This window comes from Balearica regulorum, chromosome 18, assembly GCF_011004875.1.
Source record: "Balearica regulorum gibbericeps isolate bBalReg1 chromosome 18, bBalReg1.pri, whole genome shotgun sequence".
Lineage (NCBI taxonomy): Eukaryota > Metazoa > Chordata > Aves > Gruiformes > Gruidae > Balearica > Balearica regulorum.
The window spans coordinates 1568405-1588254 of NC_046201.1; the positions used below are offsets into that span (position 1 = coordinate 1568405).

At 64.4% G+C, this 19850-nt stretch overlaps 2 protein-coding genes across 3 annotated transcripts in view; one reads left to right on the forward strand and one right to left on the reverse strand.

Moving 5' to 3' along the window:
- RPL38 (ribosomal protein L38) overlaps nucleotides 1–19850 on the reverse strand; it is a 153808-nt gene that overhangs the window by 76255 nt on the left and 57703 nt on the right. The gene's annotated exons all lie outside the window — the stretch shown is intronic.
- SDK2 (sidekick cell adhesion molecule 2) overlaps nucleotides 1–19850 on the forward strand; it is a 50195-nt gene that overhangs the window by 15872 nt on the left and 14473 nt on the right. Inside the window, exons 2-15 of one of the 2 annotated variants that reach the window (XM_075770490.1) lie at nucleotides 4889–5048; nucleotides 13065–13171; nucleotides 14518–14665; nucleotides 15529–15662; nucleotides 16710–16821; nucleotides 17009–17199; nucleotides 17376–17485; nucleotides 17530–17725; nucleotides 17946–18062; nucleotides 18249–18416; nucleotides 18704–18806; nucleotides 19077–19253; nucleotides 19335–19471; nucleotides 19635–19782. In XM_075770490.1, coding sequence (XP_075626605.1) covers nucleotides 4889–5048; nucleotides 13065–13171; nucleotides 14518–14665; nucleotides 15529–15662; nucleotides 16710–16821; nucleotides 17009–17199; nucleotides 17376–17485; nucleotides 17530–17725; nucleotides 17946–18062; nucleotides 18249–18416; nucleotides 18704–18806; nucleotides 19077–19253; nucleotides 19335–19471; nucleotides 19635–19782 — 2008 coding nt within the window. Of the gene's footprint in view, nucleotides 1–4888; nucleotides 5049–13064; nucleotides 13172–14517; nucleotides 14666–15528; nucleotides 15663–16709; nucleotides 16822–17008; nucleotides 17200–17375; nucleotides 17486–17529; nucleotides 17726–17945; nucleotides 18063–18248; nucleotides 18417–18703; nucleotides 18807–19076; nucleotides 19254–19334; nucleotides 19472–19634; nucleotides 19783–19850 lie in introns of those variants that run through there. The other variant, XM_075770489.1, reaches the window with a different exon arrangement.

The window sequence follows — 19850 nt, forward strand, 5'->3', positions numbered from 1 at the left end:
CACCGGGGTGCTGTGTCTGGGGGGCCATGGGGTGCCCTGGTGATGTTAACCCCTTCCCTGCCATGCCGGTGCAGCCCCCCCCCGCCTCCCCCCACCCCCAGATGCGGAGCGGCTGCTGCGGCGCCGGGGAACTGCGCCGCGAATATGTTACACAAATGAATAATAAAAACAAAGGAAAATTACCCTCTTTATTGAAACTCGTTTTATGAATAAAACAATTATTCTGGTAATTGAAAAAATGTGTCGTTAAATTAAATGCAGTGGTTCCTATTAAAATTTTAGTGGATTTCTTCTTCTCTGTTTCTCTTTCCCCCATTTTCCTTCCCTCCCTCCCTCCCTGCCTCCGCTAGCGGCTAAAGGCTGGTAATTATAGCAGAGGGTTTCGCTTTCTCTTTATTGTTTTTTAATCTCTTGGTGCTGCGGAGCGCCAGCGATAGTCTGATGCAGAAGAGATTTAACTCCATCTCCTCGTGCTGGGGGGGGCACCGAGGGCCGGAGTGGGAGCACGGGGCTGCTCGGCGGCAGTGCCAGCGCTCCCGGCAGGATGCCATCCTGCTTTTCGGGGCAGCGATGTCCTGGGAGGGATGGAGAAGCCCTGCAAAGCCTGGGGGACCGGGGATGCAGGTCTGTCCCCCCTCCCGTGGTCGCGGTGGGGTGCAGACAGCGGAGCGGTCCCTGCCCAGGGCTGCCCCTTTGCACTGGCCGCATCCTGGCTGCACCGCAGAGGGGCCGGTGAAGGAGGGAGGTGCTCGTGTTATTTCCTCCCGAGCTGGGTGTTGGTGTGGGGTGGCTGAGGTGACGGGCAGGGGGCTGGGTACCGGTACCCGGTGTTGGTTGGGCTCTGTTGGGTGCTTGTAGCCCACAGGGGCAGCCGGGCCAGATTCAGAGCATCCCACCGGCACTGGCAGGCACCCATCCCGTTACGGCTGCCCGGCGCATCCCGCTGTTTCTCACCCTGATTCCTGTCAATTAACAGCAGCGGGTGCTGGGCTGATCGGCGTCTGGTTGGTGAGCTGGGGAGGGGAGAGGCTGGGTGTCCCCGAGGGGCAGCGGGCTGGTGACCCTGTGCTGAGCCGGCGCTGAACCCAGGCATGGCGGGGGCCGTGGTCCCCCCTGCCATCCCTGTGCCGGTGCTCGTGCGAGGCTTCCCCAGCAAAGGTGGGAGAAGGACCCGGGTGTCCCGCGAGCTGCTGGTCCTGTGCGGGTGGCTGGGGACAGGCGACAGTGGGGCAGAGCCGTGGGGACCCGGTGCCCCTATTCCCATCTCGTCTCTGCTTGCCGGGGTTCACCCCGCATGGGGGGGGATCTCCCCCTCCTCCCCGCCGCCAGCAGCTGCCCGGCAGAGCCCTGCCCTTGGCAGGCATTCCGGGATTCCTCCGGGCTTACAACTCCCTGTCCCTTCCCATCAAGAGGGATTTGAAGCTGGGGAGAGGGGGCTTAGTTCCCAGCTCGCCCATTATGCCGGGAATTAGGATCCATTACTGCTCTTTCGGCGAGACCGGGGCCCCCGGCCCCTATGTCCGCACCCCCTCCCCGACACTAATGCACCGGGCTCAGACCCAGCTCCCGGCGGCCCTTATGTAAATAAAGTGCAGGGGCAAAGATGTTGATCCCATTAGGCAGGATTAGTGCCTTGCGAGGCCCTGGCATTAAAACGTCATCGGCGGTGGAGGGAGAGCGCCGCGGTCGTCCCCACTCCTGTCCCCCTTCCCTGTTCCCAGCGCTTGGCATCCCATTGATCCCACCCATCACCCCCGGCAGCTCGGCTGGAGCGGCTCAGCCCGGAGGCAGCGTCCTCGGCAGGGCTCAGCCCCGGGGTCACCGGTGCTGTGGGGGCCGCGCGGGCAGGATGGGGAGGCACGGTTTGGTGGCACCTCTCAGTGCAGAGGGGACCATGCTGGGCTGTCCTAGCTGGCATGGCATGGTACGGCATGGCACGGCACCCGGCCGGTGGCCCCGGGGAGCTCAGCACCGGCCCGTGCTGCCGGCAGATGTGCAGATGTTCTTGGGGACGCCTCTCGCTGCTGCCTGGGTTTGGAAAGTGATGAATTTCTGCACCAACTAATTAGTCTCTAATTAGCAAGTGGAGTGTAAACAGTCACAACAGATGGGGGAGAGGCAGAATTAGCAGTAACGACCCTTCGTTTGGGGGGGACGTGGTTCTCATGCACCGGGAAACATCCCGCCGGGTCCGGGACTGCGGGAATCGCAGCCCCCATCCGTGCTGGCTCTGTAGCGGGGCGGTGAGGTGGTGGGCACCCCTCTGCACCCTGGATTTGGTGGTGCCATGGCCTGTGCTGCTGCCGGCCCCCCCAGCCTGCTGGGAGCGGAGCTGAGATGCCACGTGCTGCCGGCATGCCGGGGAGCAGAGGGAAACTGAGGCAGGGAGGGCTGCAGGAGGGGCTGGGGTGCGAGGGGCTGCAGGGCCGCTCAGCACCAGGACCCCCCACCCTTCTCCCCTCTGAGCTGCGGCACGTTGTGCTGGAGTTGGAGCCGGCGCGGGCGGCTGCCGGGAAGCTGGTGGGCAGGTGAACACGGGAACAGCCTGTCCCGTTCCTGGAGGCCTCCGGAGATGTCGGCACCAGACCAGCCGTGTTCCTCTCCCCGAGTTCCTCCGCTCCTGCTGCTGCCGCTGGCCCCGGCGCTGGGCTGGGGTCCCCGGTGGGGTGTGGGGGTCCTGGATGGGCGCCCCTTGGCGCAGCCGGAGCTGCTCCGGCACAACCACCCCAGGGGAGCGCAGCCAGATCTCGGTGCCTCCTTCACCCCCTGCAAGGGACGCCCGGTGCACCCAGGACCCCCAGCTGTCCCCTGCCCGCGGCTGGGGTGGGTTTGGCTTTCCCAGGGGAGCAGCGGAGCCGGTCGGGGGGGGGACAGGGGAGCTGCTCTGTCCAAGGCGGTTGCCGTGACCTTCGCGGGCGGATAACGATCGCACGATCAATAGTGGAATTAGGAGCTGCCTCTCCTCCTCTGTGCCATTTTTCACCCCTTAATGCAGAACAGATGGCTCGGGCGCTTCAAAGCGAGATGAGCCTTAGCTGCTTAAAATCAAATTAGGATGTATGCAAACAGCGTGTGGGCCCAGGGCAAGGTGTGCCAGGAGCACCCAGCCTCCAAACGCCTCCCAAACGCTTCCCAGACACCGGGTGCTGGGCTCAGTGGGGGGTGTGTGCACTGAATACGCCAGGTCTCAGTCCCGCTGTGCCGGCAGCACAGCCCTGCACCCGGCTCTCTGGTGCAGCCCCTGCGTGCGTGGGCAACGCCGGTGCCTGTGGACCAGCCCGTTTTGCCGTGGGTCCTCGCTGCAGCGTTGCATCAGCTGCATCTAGCCCAGCCGGACCCCCGGTAGGGTCCATGGCTCATTTACTGGTTTCGTGCGTGAGGTGTTTGGCCCCGGAGCCAGCGTCTGGTTGTGCTACGGCCCCAGCTGGGGGCTGCGGTAATCCCACGAGTCTCCAGCCTGATGTGGGCGAAGCCCTGGCGTTGCAGGTCAAGCTCCTGGCACGCCGTGGTGGGAAAACGTGCGCACACCCCCGCGCACGCACGTGCAGAGGTGGCACACCCTGTGCACAGGCACAGATCCTGCTCCTGGACGTTCCCACGCCCCAGCAGCACGTGTGTGCCTCGCTCCTTGGGCATCCCGAAAGCCGCAGCGCGGTTGCCGCAGGACTGCCACGAGTTCTCCGCACCGCGGAACCGCGCGGCCGTGGGCCAGGCTTGCAGCCAGCGGCCCTTGGTGCCAAACCCCGCAGCCGGGGCACCGAGCTGCCATGGGCCCCCCGCTGCCCCTGCGGCGTCTGGCGCTTGCTGGGGAGCGGGAGCTGGGCTGCTGCGAGTTTCGGCCCTGGTGCCCCACGCCTGCTTTGTGGGGCGCCCCGATGCCCGGATCCAGCCTGGACCTGGGGCAGGGACACCACGGCGAGGGCTGCCCGCACCGGCCAGCGCTGCTGAAGGTCAGAGAGGAGGATTAAATTAAGGAGCCGTGAGCTGCGCCTTCCCTGCCTAATGACTTGCCTGGCGTTCAGCGTCGCTGTGCCTGCCCCGGGGACAGACAGGACGGGGCAGCCGGGTAAAATTCAGCAGGGCATTTCCACGTGGGTGCAGCAAGGAGGCACCCCAGGGTGTGCAGGAGCTGAACCCCGCCAGCGAGGAGAGGAGAGTGACCCCCAGTTGCAGGTCTGGCGGTCTCTGGGTGCCTCTGAGCTCCTGCAAACTCGTGACACCCCCGTAGGGCAGTGGAGCACCGGGGCAGGCTGAGCCCGCGGGCACGGGCAATGCTTGGTGTCGGCTCACGGTGCGGAGAGCCACGGCAGGAATTCAGCTCGCGCGCACAAGAAAGCAAAGCCCTACCCCAAAGAAAAAACCCAAAGCCGTGATTGAAAGCGCACTTGAAAGCTGCTGGGGAATATGAATGTGTCTTTGAAGTAAAAGGGCTTCCATTTGTTAAGCAGAAAATGGAGCTGTGTGTTTCGATTTATAGTTTTACTCAGCAAATAAAACAGGAGAGGAGTAAGTGTTTATGTCTCGCTCTGCTCCCAGCCCCTCCGCCCCCTTCACCCCCCGAGTTAAAAGCTCAGTGCTTCTGAAACGCTACAAAGGCAGCCGGGAATAAAGCAAAGCAAGCAGCTTAGATAAACCCTAGATGGGCTAAGCTCTTGTCGATAGGCTTGTGAAATGGCGGGGGGGTGGGAGGGGAAATGGCCAGCGGAGGGGTCTGGGGGCCCCGGCTGGGACAGGGGGACGGGGAGGTGGCCACCAGCACCCCCCTGCCTGCGTGCCCACGTGCTGTTGGGTTAGGGTTGTGCCCGTGCTGCAGTGGTCCTGCTGCCGTGGGGCTGGCACGCTACGGGACCGGGCACGTCTCTCAGCCCTTTCCCTCCTCTCTCCGCAGACGACGTCTCCCCGTACTTCAAGACGGAGCCGGTGCGGAGCCAGGTCCACCTGGAGGGGAACCGCCTGGTGCTGACGTGCATGGCGGAGGGCAGCTGGCCCCTCGAGTTCAAGTGGCTGCACAACAGCCGGGAGCTGACCAAGTTCTCCCTGGAGTACCGGTGAGTCCCCCCGCCTGGCAAGCCAGTCCCTGCCCGCAGCCACCGCGGCACAGCGGGCACCGCCGGTCCCCCCCGCGAGGGGGATGCTGTGCCAGGGAGGCAGCGGTTAGCGTGCCGGGAGCTGCCACCCCTGTTTGCAGAGCAAACGGTGGATTTAAGCAGGTCAACATCGGGGAGGAGGCGTTCGCACGAGCGGGATTACCACTGGGCCACAGATCATGGCCGGCTCGTGGCTCCCCGAGAACGGCCCGACCGGGGGAAGGAGCAAGGAAGGGTGGTGCGAGGGATTGATCCGGGTTTGGGCATCCGGCCCTGTGCACCGACTAATCCTGCCGCAGAGCGGCCGGCCCCGCGTCACAACCTGCTTGGAGCTCGCCTGTAAATCAAGCCGGGCACCTCTCGCCATCTCTTCTGTGTGCGTGTGTCATCCTCTCTGTTTTAATCAATAATTCAACCCGAGACAAGCCGTTCCCCATTTAAAGGCATTGAATCCAAAGGCTTCGTGTTGCTGTAGCAACGTGGGGCTGCTCCGGGATGCCAGGAACGCAGACAATGTGGCTGGGTGACGTCCCCTCCCCGGCACCGTGTGCCGTGCGGGGTGCCGGGTCCCCTCCCCAGCACGGTGCCGTGCCGGGTGCTGGAGCAGTGGCCATCCTTGGGGACCCTGCGGGCTGTTCCCCACTAAGCCGTGGTGGGTGCAGCTCTGTGATGCCCCTGATGCCCCAGGCTCGGTGCTGGGTGTTTGCACCAGTGCTGGGTGCCCGCTGGGACGGGTCCCTCGTCCCTAGCCCCGATGTCGAAGCTCAGAGACCTGTTGAGCCCCACGATTCCCACAGCTGATGTTGGCTGCGGCAGGAACGATGCAAAATGTCAGCCCTTCCGTGGGATTGTGGGGACGGTGGGGACAGCAGGGTGGGGGGACACAGAGCCCGTGCAGGGGCTCCTCCCGGGCAGCTGCACGGCGCTGGGGCAGAGCCACCCGGTCCCCATCAGGACCCCGACCTCGCACTCTACCCCATCCTCGGAGCAGGTCGAGGCGCCTGTGGGGCATCTCCAAACCCGGCACAGGGACTCCTGGCTTCCTTTCCTGGCTCTGCCCCTGGGTTTGCTCCGTGCCTCAGTTTACCCTTCTGTAGGAAAGGGGCCAGCCCTTGTGTCTCTGCTCTGGGATGCCCGGCAGCTCTGGAGCCCCACGTCCCCACACCAAGGTGACTCCCTTTCCCCTGGCCCCGACTCCCGCCTCCGCCTCCAGCATCCAGCCAGAAAGGATTAAGGAAGGGAGAAAATAAACAAACACATGGGGAAAACCCAAACAAACCCAGCCAGCTAATGAAGCAAACAGCCTCTATGCAAATCAGCGCCTGGCTTTAACCTGTCCTCTCCGCGGCGAGGATGCAACCTGCTGGCATCAGCTTCGTTCCGTGCGGCGCGTGCTGCCGGTCCCCGGGTCTCTGCGGGGATTTAATGTGTCGAGATGAGAGTTTGGACATCTTGCCTGGAATTGAAGGCTGCTGGTGAGGAAGGTGAAGTACCAAAATTAGTTATGATAGGCAGAAATTGAATTTTAATAGAGATGTCGGTGGCATGGAGCCAGCCTGCTCAGGCAGTGGGAAGGTAGTAATTAAAAGTTAACGAGTTTAGAAACAGAGTAATCCTTGGAGAGGGGAGGGCTGGTGTTGATGGTCAGGGAGGCTGAGGGATGCTCCTGTCCATGCAGGGGCCAGGAACGGCTGTGGGTGCACAGGCAGCGTGGGTGGGGGATGCGGGGTGCAGCCAGTCCCCCCCAGCTCGGGGCTGGCACGTGTCCCCTGGCGTGTCCCCGCTCGGGGGGCAGCAGGGACCTGCCCGGGGGCCTGGCTGTGCCCACGGCAGGATGCGCCGTGCTCTGCAGCGGGGCCGTGTGCTTTGGGGAGCCCGTGCCCTGGGGAGCAGCCGGACTCAGTGGCATCACGTGGCGGTTCCCAGCCAGGACGGTGTGTCACTGAGTGTTTCGGCCTCGGCATCCTCACCGCTCCTCCCCAACCCCTCTCCCGCAGCAGGGCATCCCGCCAGCGCTGTCGGCTGCTGTCGTCCTTGTGCATTTTAACCATTTTTCTGGGAGCTGGGGCTCACGCCCCCTCGGCCCCATGCTCCCCATGAACTGCTCTGGCTCATCCTCATCTGTTGGTCGGCCGAGCTCACGCTGCGTTTTAAGGCAAGGAGCCGCTCTCTGAGTTTGGCAGCGTGTTTCCATGGTGACCGCCCTTTCCTTCCCGCAGCGATTCAGCCGCCAGCTTGCCACCAGATCGGCTTGTTGGCGTGCGGTGAAGGGCAGGTGGGGAACGGGCTCGGCAGGTCCCCAGCCATGGGCTGGCGAGGGCCAAGGCAGTCCCGCTGCGTGCAGGTGGAGCCGACCCCTTGGGAGCACCCCGGGGGACCGCGGGGGGATTGGGGACCAGCTTGGCTCCGTGTGCATGCAGAGCCATCCTCCCTCAGGAGCATCCCTGGGGATCAAGTGTGATCAGGGATCACAGAGGGGTTGGGGACCAGCCTGGCTCTGTGTGTGCATGGAGCCTTCCCCCCTCGGGAGCATCCCTGGGGACCGCAGGGGATCGGGGACCAGCCTGGCTCTGTGCACGCGTGGAGCTGTCCTCCCTCGGGAGCATCCCTGGGGACCGCAGCGGATCGGGGACCAGCCTGCCTTCACCCACTTGCTGCCTCCGTTGCCTGCGTGGGGGATGTGGAGACAGCTCTCCCGTGGGTCCCCAGCTGCCTCCCACGCCTGGGACCCCACAGCAAAGCTTTGTCCCCTCCGATGCCCGTTGTGACCTTCGTTGAGGTGACAGCAGGGCGGGCGGGCGGTGGAGGCTTGCCGGCACGCTCCGCTCCTGTGCCCTGGCACGCCGGCACGGCGCTCTCCAGGGCCAGCTCTCTTTTTCCCATGCATAATCTCGCCGGTGCCGGGCTCTCCTGCGAGCTCTCCAGAGCCTGACTTCTTCTCGTACGAAGAATCATAACATGCAAATCAGACAGCTTGATGTCTTTAATGAAATCCTCGGAAGAAAAGTGCTTCTCTGGTGAATTGAGGATATTTATTTCTCATACAAGAAATTTAACATGCAGATTAGTTGGGTCTGGTAATTTATCACATGAGATTGCCCTATTAAGGGTTGCATCGAGTCCTGCTGCCTTCGGAAATTACCTTACACATAGATTACCTCTGGACAGACTCCCATCCGTAGAGATGCATCTTCTATCTACTAAATCAGCCCTCTTGCCTCTCCCCACGTCCCTCCGCAGCTGGTGCGGGAGCCCGACAGCTACTAAAGGATCCCCCACCTCTTCCCAAGAGCCCAGATCCCCTTTGCCGGGAGCTCGGAGCCCGGGAAAGTGTAATTACATCTCCGGCACTTGCTGGCTTTGCCGCCGTGGTGCTCGCTGTGCCTCCCCCCAGCAAAACGGGGTTGGCACGACGGAGCCTCCCGGCGCTCCCCTGGGCTCCCCGGGCACGGTGCAGCCCCACAGCCCCTCGCCAGACCCCGGGAGCCCCACATGGTGCCTTCTACCCACCCCCATCTGCTACCACGCGTGGGGAGGGTTGGCAGGAGCTGCCCTTCATGTGCTCACCGAGGAGGGGCAGATTTGGGACGGTTTCGACCCCCCCATCCCGCTGGGTTGGGGTGTTTTGGGGCGCGCATCCCCCAGGGACGCAGGAAACACGGCGCGCTGCGCACACGGGGCCCCGCCAAGCCTTTATGGCTTTTTGAGGACCCAAGTGTTTGATACCTGTACTTTGTCCCCAAATTATGTAAAAGATGGAGCCAGTTCCCTCTAAAAACACAGATCTGGGGGCAAACGGGGTGTTTCACCCCCAGCTCCCTGCTGGGACCCCGACCTGTGCCGCTGCTCGCCGGGAGCACGTCCCTGCTCTGACCAGCTCTTTGCCAGCCGAGGTGTGAAGCACAGCCCTCTCCCCTGGGGAGCTAATTGCCATTCGATAATATAATTAATGGGAGCTGATGAGCGTCAGGGGGGTTGCAGCCAGGCCGAGTGGGAGCCCAGCGGTGAGCTCCTGGTGCCTGCGGCTCCAGCCTGCCCGGCTTCACGTGCGGCACCGCTGCGTGGCAGCGTGGGCTGCTCCTGGCAAAGGCCCCGGGAGCGCCGGCGAGACAGCGCCGAGCGGGTAATGGGCAGCACCGCGTGGGCTTTGCTGGCGATGCCGGTACTGCGATGCCTCCTGCCTTTCCCCGTGCCGCCTTTGGCTTTGAGGGGGGCACGGGGGGGTTGGTGTGAGCAAGCGGTGGCGATCGCCGGGTGCCGGGCTGGCAGGAGGCACGAGGGGGAAAGGCGATGGAGGGGATCTCCTTGCTGGGACCTTACATGGGCTCAGGCAGCCGCGGGAGGGAGACCGGCGGGGGGGTCTCAGACCCAAAGGTGCCACCTGGGCTGGGCAGGAGCCGTGGCCGAGCTCCCGGTGAGGGACGCGCCGGGGCCCTCTGGATGCCGCGACATGGATCGAGGCTTGTGCGCTCGCTCCCCTCGCTGCTCCACAGGAAGTCGGCAGATTAATACCTGGGTGTTAATTATTAACTGGCTCATTGTTCTGGCAGGGCCAATTGAGGCAGCGATTTACGGGGCTGCCGGCACCCGTGAAATTCCCCTGACCAAAGGAAAACACTTCTGGCAAGCGGAGAGGGAACAGCTCCGGCCACGTGTGTCAAAACAGAGCCCTTTCCAATCAGGAGCTAATTGAGATCCAATAATACAGTTAACAGGGGCTGATGAAATACCAGGGGGGTTATTTAAAAACGTTGAGCGGCAGCCCAGCGCCGCGGCTGGGTGCGGCGGAGGTGCTGGGACACACGGCTCGGATGCTGGGAGTCGTTAAACCTTTGCTAAGTGTGTTTTAACGCTCACTTGACATTTCATTATCATACAGTAACTATTAAAATACATGTCCCCTTTAGAATTAATTAGTCGTTATACAGGATATTAATCAAAGGGGACCGTGCCAATGTGCTTATATCCAAAATCCGATCCAGCTGTTGCTGTTACTGGGCGGCATTGGAAGAACCAGACAGATTTCTGCACTCTTGTGGCTTTCAATATGATGGATCAAATCCTTTGGCTGATGCTTTTCCCGGCCCCTCTCCACCCCCTCAATCTAATAATAATTCGGCAGCGTCAGCCCCGCGCTTCTCAGCAACCCTACCATAACACAACCGCGAGCATCAGCCAAGGCTGGGGCATCGCTCTGCCGGAGCGCAGGGGCCTCGCGGCGCCGTGAGCAACCCTACAATAACAAGGCGGTGCGTGCAGCACGGCGTGCCGAGCGTGTCGGTGGTGCCGGTGCCTTGCCGGGGTTGCGCGGCGAGGTGGGGTTCTGGCTGATGGCAGTGCCGTGTCGTGCCCTGCCCCACCGCGGTGGAGCTGCTGGGTGGATGGATGGGGAGGTCGCCGTTCCCGACGTGCAGCCCATCCGTCTGTCAGATCGATCCGCTGCAAGAGCCTTCTGCCAGCCGGCTGCCTCTGCAAACCCGCCGGTCCCCCGGCGTGGGGCTCCTGACCCCGGGGCTGAGAGTGGCACAGCCGCTTCCTGACCGCGCCTGGAGACCGTCACTGTTTTCCATCAGCGGATTTTTTTGAAACGCGGGTCAGTCCTCGCTTCGGAAGTGCTTTTCCCCACAGGCGATGCCCTGTCAACCTCTGTCTTTAAAAACAACCCAAACGAGCCCCTGAAACAGCGGCGTCAGCAGCAAGGGCTGCGCCAGGAGCACAGCCAGACCTCTGTCCTGGCTCGAGCGGTGCAAAACGTGCTGCCGGGCTGGTGGGTGGGCAGAGCGGCCTGGCTGGGGCAGTGCCCGTGGGCACCGGGCGGCAGGATCAGCTCCAAGCGGAGGAGCCGCTTGCTTGGATGGCACGGTTGGAGCCAGGAGCTCCTGGCCACGGAGCAGCGGCCGTGGCTTGTGGCAGCTCCCGTTGCTCAAACTGGTGCTTCACCCCTCCACCTCCTCCTGCCCGCAGCGCTGTCCCCTGCGAGGGGGTGAAATCGGGGACCGTCCCCTTACAGCCAGGCTGATGGGGGACGGAAATCAAAATCAGAGCGATCTTGGATGAAAGCCTCCGCGGAAGCCGAACGGCAGAGAACAAAGTCTCTGCTCGTATTTGGTTAATGACTGCGGGCCAGGCTGCGCCCGGGAATTGATTTCCTTTCTCCGGGCTATTTTCAGCCGCTTAGGTGTGTGCAAAAGCTCCGCTCCTTAATAGCTCCTCCAGCTCCGGTGCCGCGGGACGAGGCCCCGTTAATTGGGGCTGCAGGGGTGTCCCCACTGGGGGGGTGAAGGCTGCCTGTGCCCACGGAGGTGTCCCGGCTCGCAGCGCGTGGGGAGAAGGTGCTGCAGTGGGGCTGTGCATCAGTGGGTGCTTCGTGCGTGGGTGCACGTGAGCCCCAAGGGTGGGGGTGGTTTGGGTCCCGCAGGGCGGCTCAGGGGCTGTGCCGGGGGCTTTGCACCCCCCCTTGCCAGGACGAGGGTCCCGAGGGGGTGTGCAGCGAGGACGTGGCGGGGGGGTGCACAGGGGGGGCTGTCTGTGGGGACCACGCGTGCCCCTCCGCTGCTGAGCGGGCAGGTGAGCGTCAGCGAGCGTCCGTCTGTCCGTCCATCCGTGTGCGCGTTCAGGAGTCACGGTGTGCGCGTGTGATTTATTAACGAGGACACCGCAAGGAGAGCAGCCCCATTATTCCTGGTGTCCGCATCAGTCCCTGACAGCTCCGTGGAATTGAAATATCTTATTTAAAGCCTCTGGGGATCATTTTTAAATATCAGCCACGACACTCAAGGACTCATTCCCAAAGGGCATCCTGCGGGGCCGGGTGACCCCCGGCACGCCACGTGGGTGGGTGGGTGTCAGCAGGTTTGATGCCAGCCCCGCTGTGCCCATCCCAGCTCGGTGGTGCCATTGGGCGAGACGGGAGCCCCGTGTCCCCAGCACCGTCTCCTGCACCGGGGAGGGTGGGCACAGGGGCCCGTCATGCTTCCCGGCAGAGGGGACGTGCTCCTCGTGTCTTATGAAAGTTTAATTTACGCTCAGTTATCAAAAGAACAAACAAAGCTCTGCCGAAACAGCCCGCGGCATGTTTTAATACAAGATTAGATTTTGGGCAAGGAGTGTTGAGCTTGCTTATTTATCCCCTTTCTGCTTTATCTCGGAGCACTCCCGGTCGGGGAAGGCGATGCTGCGGTGCCTGCCTGTCCCCCCCCAGGGTCACCAGCCTGCAAGGCCGGGGTGGAGGAGTCCAGCCCGTTTGGGGGGGATGGAGCCGCGGCGCCTGCGTCCCTCCTGGGGGTGGGGACTGCTCGGGCAGGTCTGGTGGCAGTGGGCTCCGGCTTGGGGACCAGGGCGATGCTCGGGAGCGGTGGACGAGTCGAGACACGGTTATTTCATTTATCTGCTTATCAGCTGCTGGCGGCTGATAAGAGCAGGGGATGGTAAAGCAGCTCAGCCCCGGCTAACCGGCGCGGTGCTGGGCTCAGCCGCATGCGAGGCCGAGGTGGAGTGACACCAGCAGACCCCGGTGTGCTCTGCCATGCACCCCCGGGGCTCGGCGCAGGGGTTAGGACAGCGAGTGCCAGGTCCCCAGCAGCCGCCTCTGCTTTTGACAGCTGGAAGCGAGTCACCGGGCGACGGCTGCCGGCTCGCAGTGTGCGTGGTGCGGTGAAAGCACCTCCTGTGAGCGTGGCCACCAGTCCCTCTGCGGCAGCAAGGGATGCTGCGTTGCCTCCCCAGCGTGCACACGTGTGCACACACATACGTGCTCGCACGGACATGCACATACGTGCCCACACACCTCCAGCAGCTGCTCCCTGGGGAAGGAGCTGGCACCCAGCGCAGGGGGGGCTGCTGCCCAGCGATAAACAGGGGGCTTGTGTAGGACCTGTGACCTCTCCCAGAGGCTGTGGCGGTCACCTGGATGTCCCCTCTGCTGCGGGGTGGTGGCGGTTGGTCACAGCACACGCTCAGCTGCCCCCTCTGCCGCAGGTACATGATCACATCGCTGGACCGCACGCACGCCGGCTTCTACCGCTGCATCGTCCGCAACCGGATGGGAGCCCTGCTGCAGCGCCAGACCGAGGTGCAGGTGGCCTGTAAGTGACAGCCCCGCTTGGCCGGGGGGGTGGCCGGGGACACCCAGCCCCGTGGTGCTGCGGGACGGCTCGGGCGTTGATGCAGCCCGTGGCCAGCGCAGGCGACTCCGGAGCATCCCTGGGCGATGCTGGCAGGGACAGGGCTGTTGCTGCCTCCGCTGCTCCCGTTGCCCGGCCGGGCCGTGGCGCTTGGGGGGGCAGGGGGGCACCCCACGGGCAGGGCAGAGCACGGGGTGCAGGCAGAGAACGCCGGGGCTGGGAAACCCGCAGCACGGCATCCGGGCAGGCAGCTCGGGCTCCCTGGAGAGGTGAAATGCTTTGCAGCGTGAAAGCGGCCCCGCTCCTCCCTGGCTGCGTGGAGCGCTTAAAGCAAACACCGTTTATAATCGTTACTGAGCGCAAACAGGGGCGCGCGAGGCCGGGCGGCCGCATCCATCAGCGCGGGAGCAGGGGCAGCGGGGCTGGCGGCGCGGCACGGGTCCTGCAGACGAACAGACCTGAACGGGATGGGCCAGACCTCGGGGGTCTGTGCTGGGGGGGGGGGATGCAGAGGGAGGGCTGAGCAGGATGGGAGGGTGCTGGGGCCCGGGCCGCTGGCTCTGTGCCCCAGGGGACTTGCCCCTCTCGGTCACCCCTTCTCTCTGGGATACCCCAATCCCGTCCCCTTGAACCCCTTCCTGAGGAGCAATGACAAATCAGGAAGCTAATGAGAAATTAATAAGGCAGCTGTGCTAACAACTAATGATAATGGCAAAGTCGTTAAAAAAAGATTCTTTACATGTTTTTAATTACAGCAATTAAGGGAAGTCAATAAAAATCCCCTGCCCCCCTTCTCTGTGCACCCTGCTTCGCTCTGCGTTCCTCAGCTGCTGTGCGCTTCCAGCCTGCGAGCGGCTGGGCAGGATGGAGGCAGCGGGTGCCCCAGCCTTGCCCACACAGCCAAGGTCGTGCCGGGATGCTCCCGGCGCTGGGCCCTGGGCTGGGCAGGGAGAGATGCTGGGGAGCCCGGGGCTGAGCCCTCCTCGCTGTGGCCGCACCCCATCCTTGGTGGGGGACACGCGGGCAGGGGTCTCCGGTCAGGCGCGCGGGTGATGGGGCTGCGCAGCTCTGGGCACCGCGGGGACGGATCCTGGTGTGAGCGCAGCCCTGGGCATGCGGGAGCAGCCTGTGGGGGTCTGAGCTACCCCACCACCATCCCATGCCCTGCGCCAGCCGAGCCGCCCCAGCCGAGGAGGGGAGCAGAGAGCAGCCCCCAGGGCAGCCCCGCTGCATCCCCCGGGGAGCCCATCCCCGTAGCCTCCAGCCCGCTCCCCAGCCCCTGACGCCGTTCTCCCATGCGTTTACAGACATGGGGAGTTTCGAGGACAGCGAGACGCAGCAGACCGTGTCCCACGGGGAGGCGGCCGTCATCCGTGCGCCCCGTATCGCCAGCTTCCCCCAGCCCCAGGTCACCTGGTTTCGTGATGGACGGAAGATCTCCCCCAGCAGCCGCATGTGAGTGCCCCCGGCATTCCCCCCCCCCCGGCATTCCCCCCCCGGCATTCCCCCCCCCCGGCATCCCCCCAGTATCCCCCCGGCATCCAGGGGGGGCTGCGTTTCCTTCGGCTGCCGTTGTCCTTGCCGTAAGGGTGTTTAACGGATATCCTGAGCGCATCGCGCTAAAACCTGCGGACAACCTTGGCGGCTAATGGCTCCGTTTGTCATTGGGGAAATGAATTTTTAAAAAAGTGAAAATAAGAGGAAGGCAGGCGGGCGAAAGGGGCACAGCACGTGCCGGGGTGGCAGCCGGTGTGATAGAGCCAGGTACGGCACACGCGCGTGTGCCAAGTGTCCCCGTGGGGCTGTGGCAGGCTCTGGTGCCACCGGAGAGGCGAGCCCGGCGCTGGCAGACGCAGCGTGCGGGAATTGGATTTGTAACCTGCATTATGCAGGAATTGAACTGGTCTCCTTTCTATTTGCAAAGCAGGATTGAGGAGATAAAACTCCTTTATCTCATATTTAATGGTAAAAAATATATTCCCCAAACCATTTTATGTTTCCAGCAGATTAGATTGTTCCATAAAAAAAAAATAAAAAAAATAAAAAAGTCCTATTAATCTGCACTGTCCGATGTGCTCCGCTCGGTGCGGGGGGGTGTGGGGCTCGGTCCCGGCTCCTGCCTGGGGCCAGCGGCTGAGCTGAGCCCCCGTCCGGGGGCCGGTGCCTGGGGCAGGCGGGAGGAAGGGTCGTGCCTGTCCCGTGTGGGTGCCCCAAGGCGGGTGGGGGTGCTGGGTGAGGGAACAAGGGTCTCTGTTCCCCGCATCGGTGTCCCCGCTGGGTCCGTGTCCCCATCTCACGCCGCCCGCTCGTCCCCGCAGAGCCATCACGCTGGAGAACACCCTCGTCATCCTCTCCACGGTGGCCCCGGACGCGGGACGCTACTATGTGCAGGCGGTGAATGACAAGAACGGGGACAACAAGACGAGCCAGCCCATCACGCTGACCGTGGCCAGTGAGTGCGGGGGGCATTGCCCCCCCGGCCCCGCTCCCCCTGGCTCACCCCTGAGTTTAATTTGCAGTAAATCTCTTTGGAGGCTCCATCTTCTGCTGACTTAACAGTTCAGCCGCCTCAAAATTTATTTAGGCGCTTTGGGCTGTGCTGCAGGCGCTAATTGCATCACGGGCAGAGCCTCCCCCTCCATCCCCGCCGCCGGGGCTGGATCCGGCCGTGCCCTGGGACTGGGCTGCGGGACGGGATGGCGCAGCGTAGCCCCAGTGCGGGACACCTTACCCCACTCCTGCCCTTGTTCCCCCTCCGCCCGTGCTGCTCCGGATCAGCCCCTGCCTGGGGGACACCCCCGTGGCCCCATCCCTCCCGTCCCTTTTGGACCCTGCAGGTCGTGGCTGAGGGTCCCCCGGCCCCCGTTCAGGTGGTGACAGCCCGTCCCAGGGAGGGTGCCCCAAAGTGGTGTCAGGCCTCCAGGTGCTCTTGTCTCATCTCCCTCCCGCTGCTCCACAGCGGGGTTTATCCCTTTCCGCGGGGGGCTCTGCCTGTCCTCCTTCCCCTCCTGCCCCATTAATCTGGTTTTCTGTACCTCGGCGTCCCGGTGTGCAATAAACAACCTGGAGCCCGTGTTTATGGATTCAGCTATATCAGCAGCTTTCAAGCCGATCGCATTTTTACAGCGCCTACATGAGGGATTTTTATTGTTGCAATCATTTTGCTTTATATACTCCCCTTCTCCCTCCTCCTTGCCAGCCGGCAATGCCACGCAGGCTGGGGGCCGGGCTGGTGCCGTGGGGTGCCGTGGGCTCCCATGGGAGGAGAGGGCTGAGGGAGAGCTGGGAAGGCCTGATGCCAAGGTGATGGGCTGGACCTGCCCGTCCTTCCCGCGGGAGAGCAGAGCCCGTGGCCCTTTGGTCCCCGCCACCTTTGTCTTCTCCATCCAGGCAGAGCGGGCACGGGGCTCTGGGTGCCCCATCAGCCTCACTGGGGGCTGGGGCACCCCAGGGGTGAGCAGGGGGCAGGGGTGCTGATGGCTGGTCTCCTTCTCCCCAGATGTGGGTGGCCCAGCTGATCCCATCGCACCCACCATCATTGTCCCACCCAGGAACACCAGCGTGGTGGCTGGGACCTCGGAGGTGACCCTGGAGTGCGTGGCCAACGCCAGGCGAGTACTCGGGGCAGACGGGAGAGGCGTGGGGCATCTCCCCGTCGGCATCGCCCGGCCCCGGGGCCGGGTGCCCCCGGGTCCCTTCCCACCAGGGCACCTGGGTTCTGCAGGATGGAGGGAGGTGGGGAGTTGGCGGGGTCCAGGGGGGCTGGGCCAGCACTCAACATACTCCTGGTCCCCCCAGGCCGCTGATCAAGCTGCACATCATCTGGAAGAAGGATGGGGTGCCCCTCTCCAGCGGCATCAGCGACTACAGCCGCCGGCTCACCATCCTCAACCCCACGCTGAGCGACAGCGGCTACTACGAGTGCGAGGCGGTGCTCCGCAGCAGCAGCGTGCCCGCCGTGGCCGAGGGCGCCTACCTCTCCGTCCTGGGTGAGGCCCTGGCTGCAGGCAGCCCAAAGCATGCGTGCAATGAGTTGGGGCGGTCTCAGCCCTGGGGCTGAGATGGGAAGCGACAGGCGGGAGTCACTGGGGGTGGTTTGACGGTGGGCTCGGAGGATCCCGGCTGTAATGCGGTCCCCTGCCCATCGCTGGGCTTTCCTTTGCAGAGCCACCGCAGTTTGTCAAGGAGCCAGAGAGGCACATCACGGCTGAGATGGAGAAGGTGGTGGCCATCCCCTGCCAAGCCAAAGGTGAGCCGCTCCCCAGCCACCCTCCTGTGCCACCGTGGCCCCGTGGCTGACACAGCCCTGGCCCTTGCAGGCGTGCCCCCCCCCCGAGATGGCCTGGTACAAGGACGCTGCCCTCATCCACCTGGAGAAGCTGTCCCGCTTCCAGCTCCTGGCGGACGGCAGCCTGCAGATCAGTGGGCTGGTCCCTGACGACACCGGCATGTTCCAGTGCTTCGCCCGCAACGCGGCCGGCGAGGTGCAGACCACCACATACCTGGCCGTGACCAGTAGGTGCCAGCCACCCCCACCCCAGAGCCTGGGGTGCCCTGCCTGGGAAGTGGGTGGGATGTGCCTGGGACCCCCCAGTTGGGCTCCACGGGGGGCTCAGGGACCCCAGGAAACCCTCCCATGGGGAAGGGACCCCCCCCATGCCTCAGGAGTGGGTCAGCTCCAGGCTGGGCACCGGGATGGGCTTCAGGGGGATCTGTGCATCTCTCTGCCCCGCAGGCATCGCCCCCAACATCACCAGGGGTCCCCAGGACAGCACGGTGATTGATGGCATGTCCGTAGTCCTCAACTGCGAGACCTCGGGGGCTCCGCGCCCGGCCATCACGTGGCAGAAAGGTAAAAGGGGCTGGGGGCACTGGGGTGCGGGCAAGCCTGTCCTCCGAGCCCTGCGTCTGCCCTGCCCATCCCTGCCTGTCTGCACGGGCCCCAGAGCATCCCCTGCGAGCCCCGTGGCTCAGTGGCCACCAGGCTTGGCCGATGGCCGGGGCACTGGGAGGTGATGGGGCTCCCGGTGTCACCCAGGGGAGCGGATCCTGGCCAGCGGCTCGGTGCAGCTCCCCCGCTTCACCCTGCTGGAGTCGGGCAGCCTGCTCGTCAGCCCCGCGCACCTCGCCGACGCCGGCACCTACACCTGCCTGGCCACCAACTCCCGCGGCGTGGACGAGGCGTCTGCCGACCTGGTCGTCTGGGGTAAGGCACTGGCCAGCGTGGCCACGTCACCCGGCTCTGCGGCAGCCAGGCTCTGCCTGCCGCCCTGCCTGCGTGCACGGTGCAGGATGGACCCTGCGCGGCTCCGTGGGCAGCGGACGCTGCCTCCCACCACGCGTGGTGCAGGATGGAGCTCTCTGGGGATGCCAAGGGTGGGCTCTGGCACGTGGCTGGTTGGTTTGCGTGGGTGCAAACTTGGGCTGTCCCTGCCGATGCCACCCCCGCAGCCCTCCGGGCAGTGCCGGTGGCTCATTCTGTCCCCCCCCCAGCAAGGACACGTATCACCGACCCACCGCAGGACCAGAGTGTCATCAAGGGGACCAAGGCCGTCATGAGCTGCGGGGTCACCCATGACCCCAGCGTGGATGTCAGGTGTGTGCGACGGGGCTGGGAGGGTTGGGGGGTCCGGGCACCCCCAGGCTGCCTGCTTGCCTTCACCGCTGCCTGCGTGCCTGGGGAGGGAGCAGGCGGATGGTGGGTGCCTCCATCCCCGCCGTGTGCTGCTGGTCCTGCAGTGCCACCTGGTGCCCTGCACACGGGGAGCCCGGCACAGCGCCGCAGCCCCTGGTCCCCTCTCCTTGGCTGGGGAGGGAGGGGGGGGGCTGCAGGGTGCCAGCACTCCTGGGTCCCCTCCCGGCACAGGTACATCTGGGAGAAGGACGGGGCGCCACTCAGCCCGGAGAGTGGCCCGCGGGTGCGCCTGGACGAGATGGGCACCCTCCACATCTCCCAGACCTGGTCAGGCGACATCGGCACCTACACCTGCAAGGTGGTCTCAGCTGGGGGTAACGACTCGCGCAGCGCCCACCTCCGTGTCCGGTGAGACCCCCCTCACCCCACCGGCACCCCGCACCCCGAGCTGCGCCCCCTCCTAACCGCCCCCTCCCTCCCCCCGTCCAGGCAGCTCCCCCACGCCCCCGAGAGCCCCGTGGCCACCCTCAGCCCCCTGGAGAAACGGGCCATCAAGCTCACCTGGGCCAAGCCCTTCGATGGCAACAGCCCCCTGCTCCGCTACGTCGTGGAGGTCTCCGAGAACAGTAAGGGGCTGCTCCCACCTCCCCGGCACCGCTGGCCCCGGGCTAAGTCTAGTCTCCAGCATCACCTGGGACAGCGGGCAAGGGATGCTGCGGGAGCCTGAGGACCGCGGGAGTCGTTAGCTGGTCAGGTCCTCCACCCCGCCGCCCCCCTCTCCCCCCGCAGATGCGCCCTGGACCGTGCTGCTGGCCAGCGTGGACCCTGAGTCGACGTCAGTGGTGGTGCAGGGCTTGGTCCCCGCTCGCTCCTACCAGTTCCGCCTCTGCGCCGTGAACGACGTGGGCAGGGGGCAGTTCAGCAAGGACACGGAGAGGTGAGCCGTGGCTGGGGGGTGCCGGGGGGGCCGGCGGCTCTGGGTGCTCACCCCCGCCGTGTCCCCCA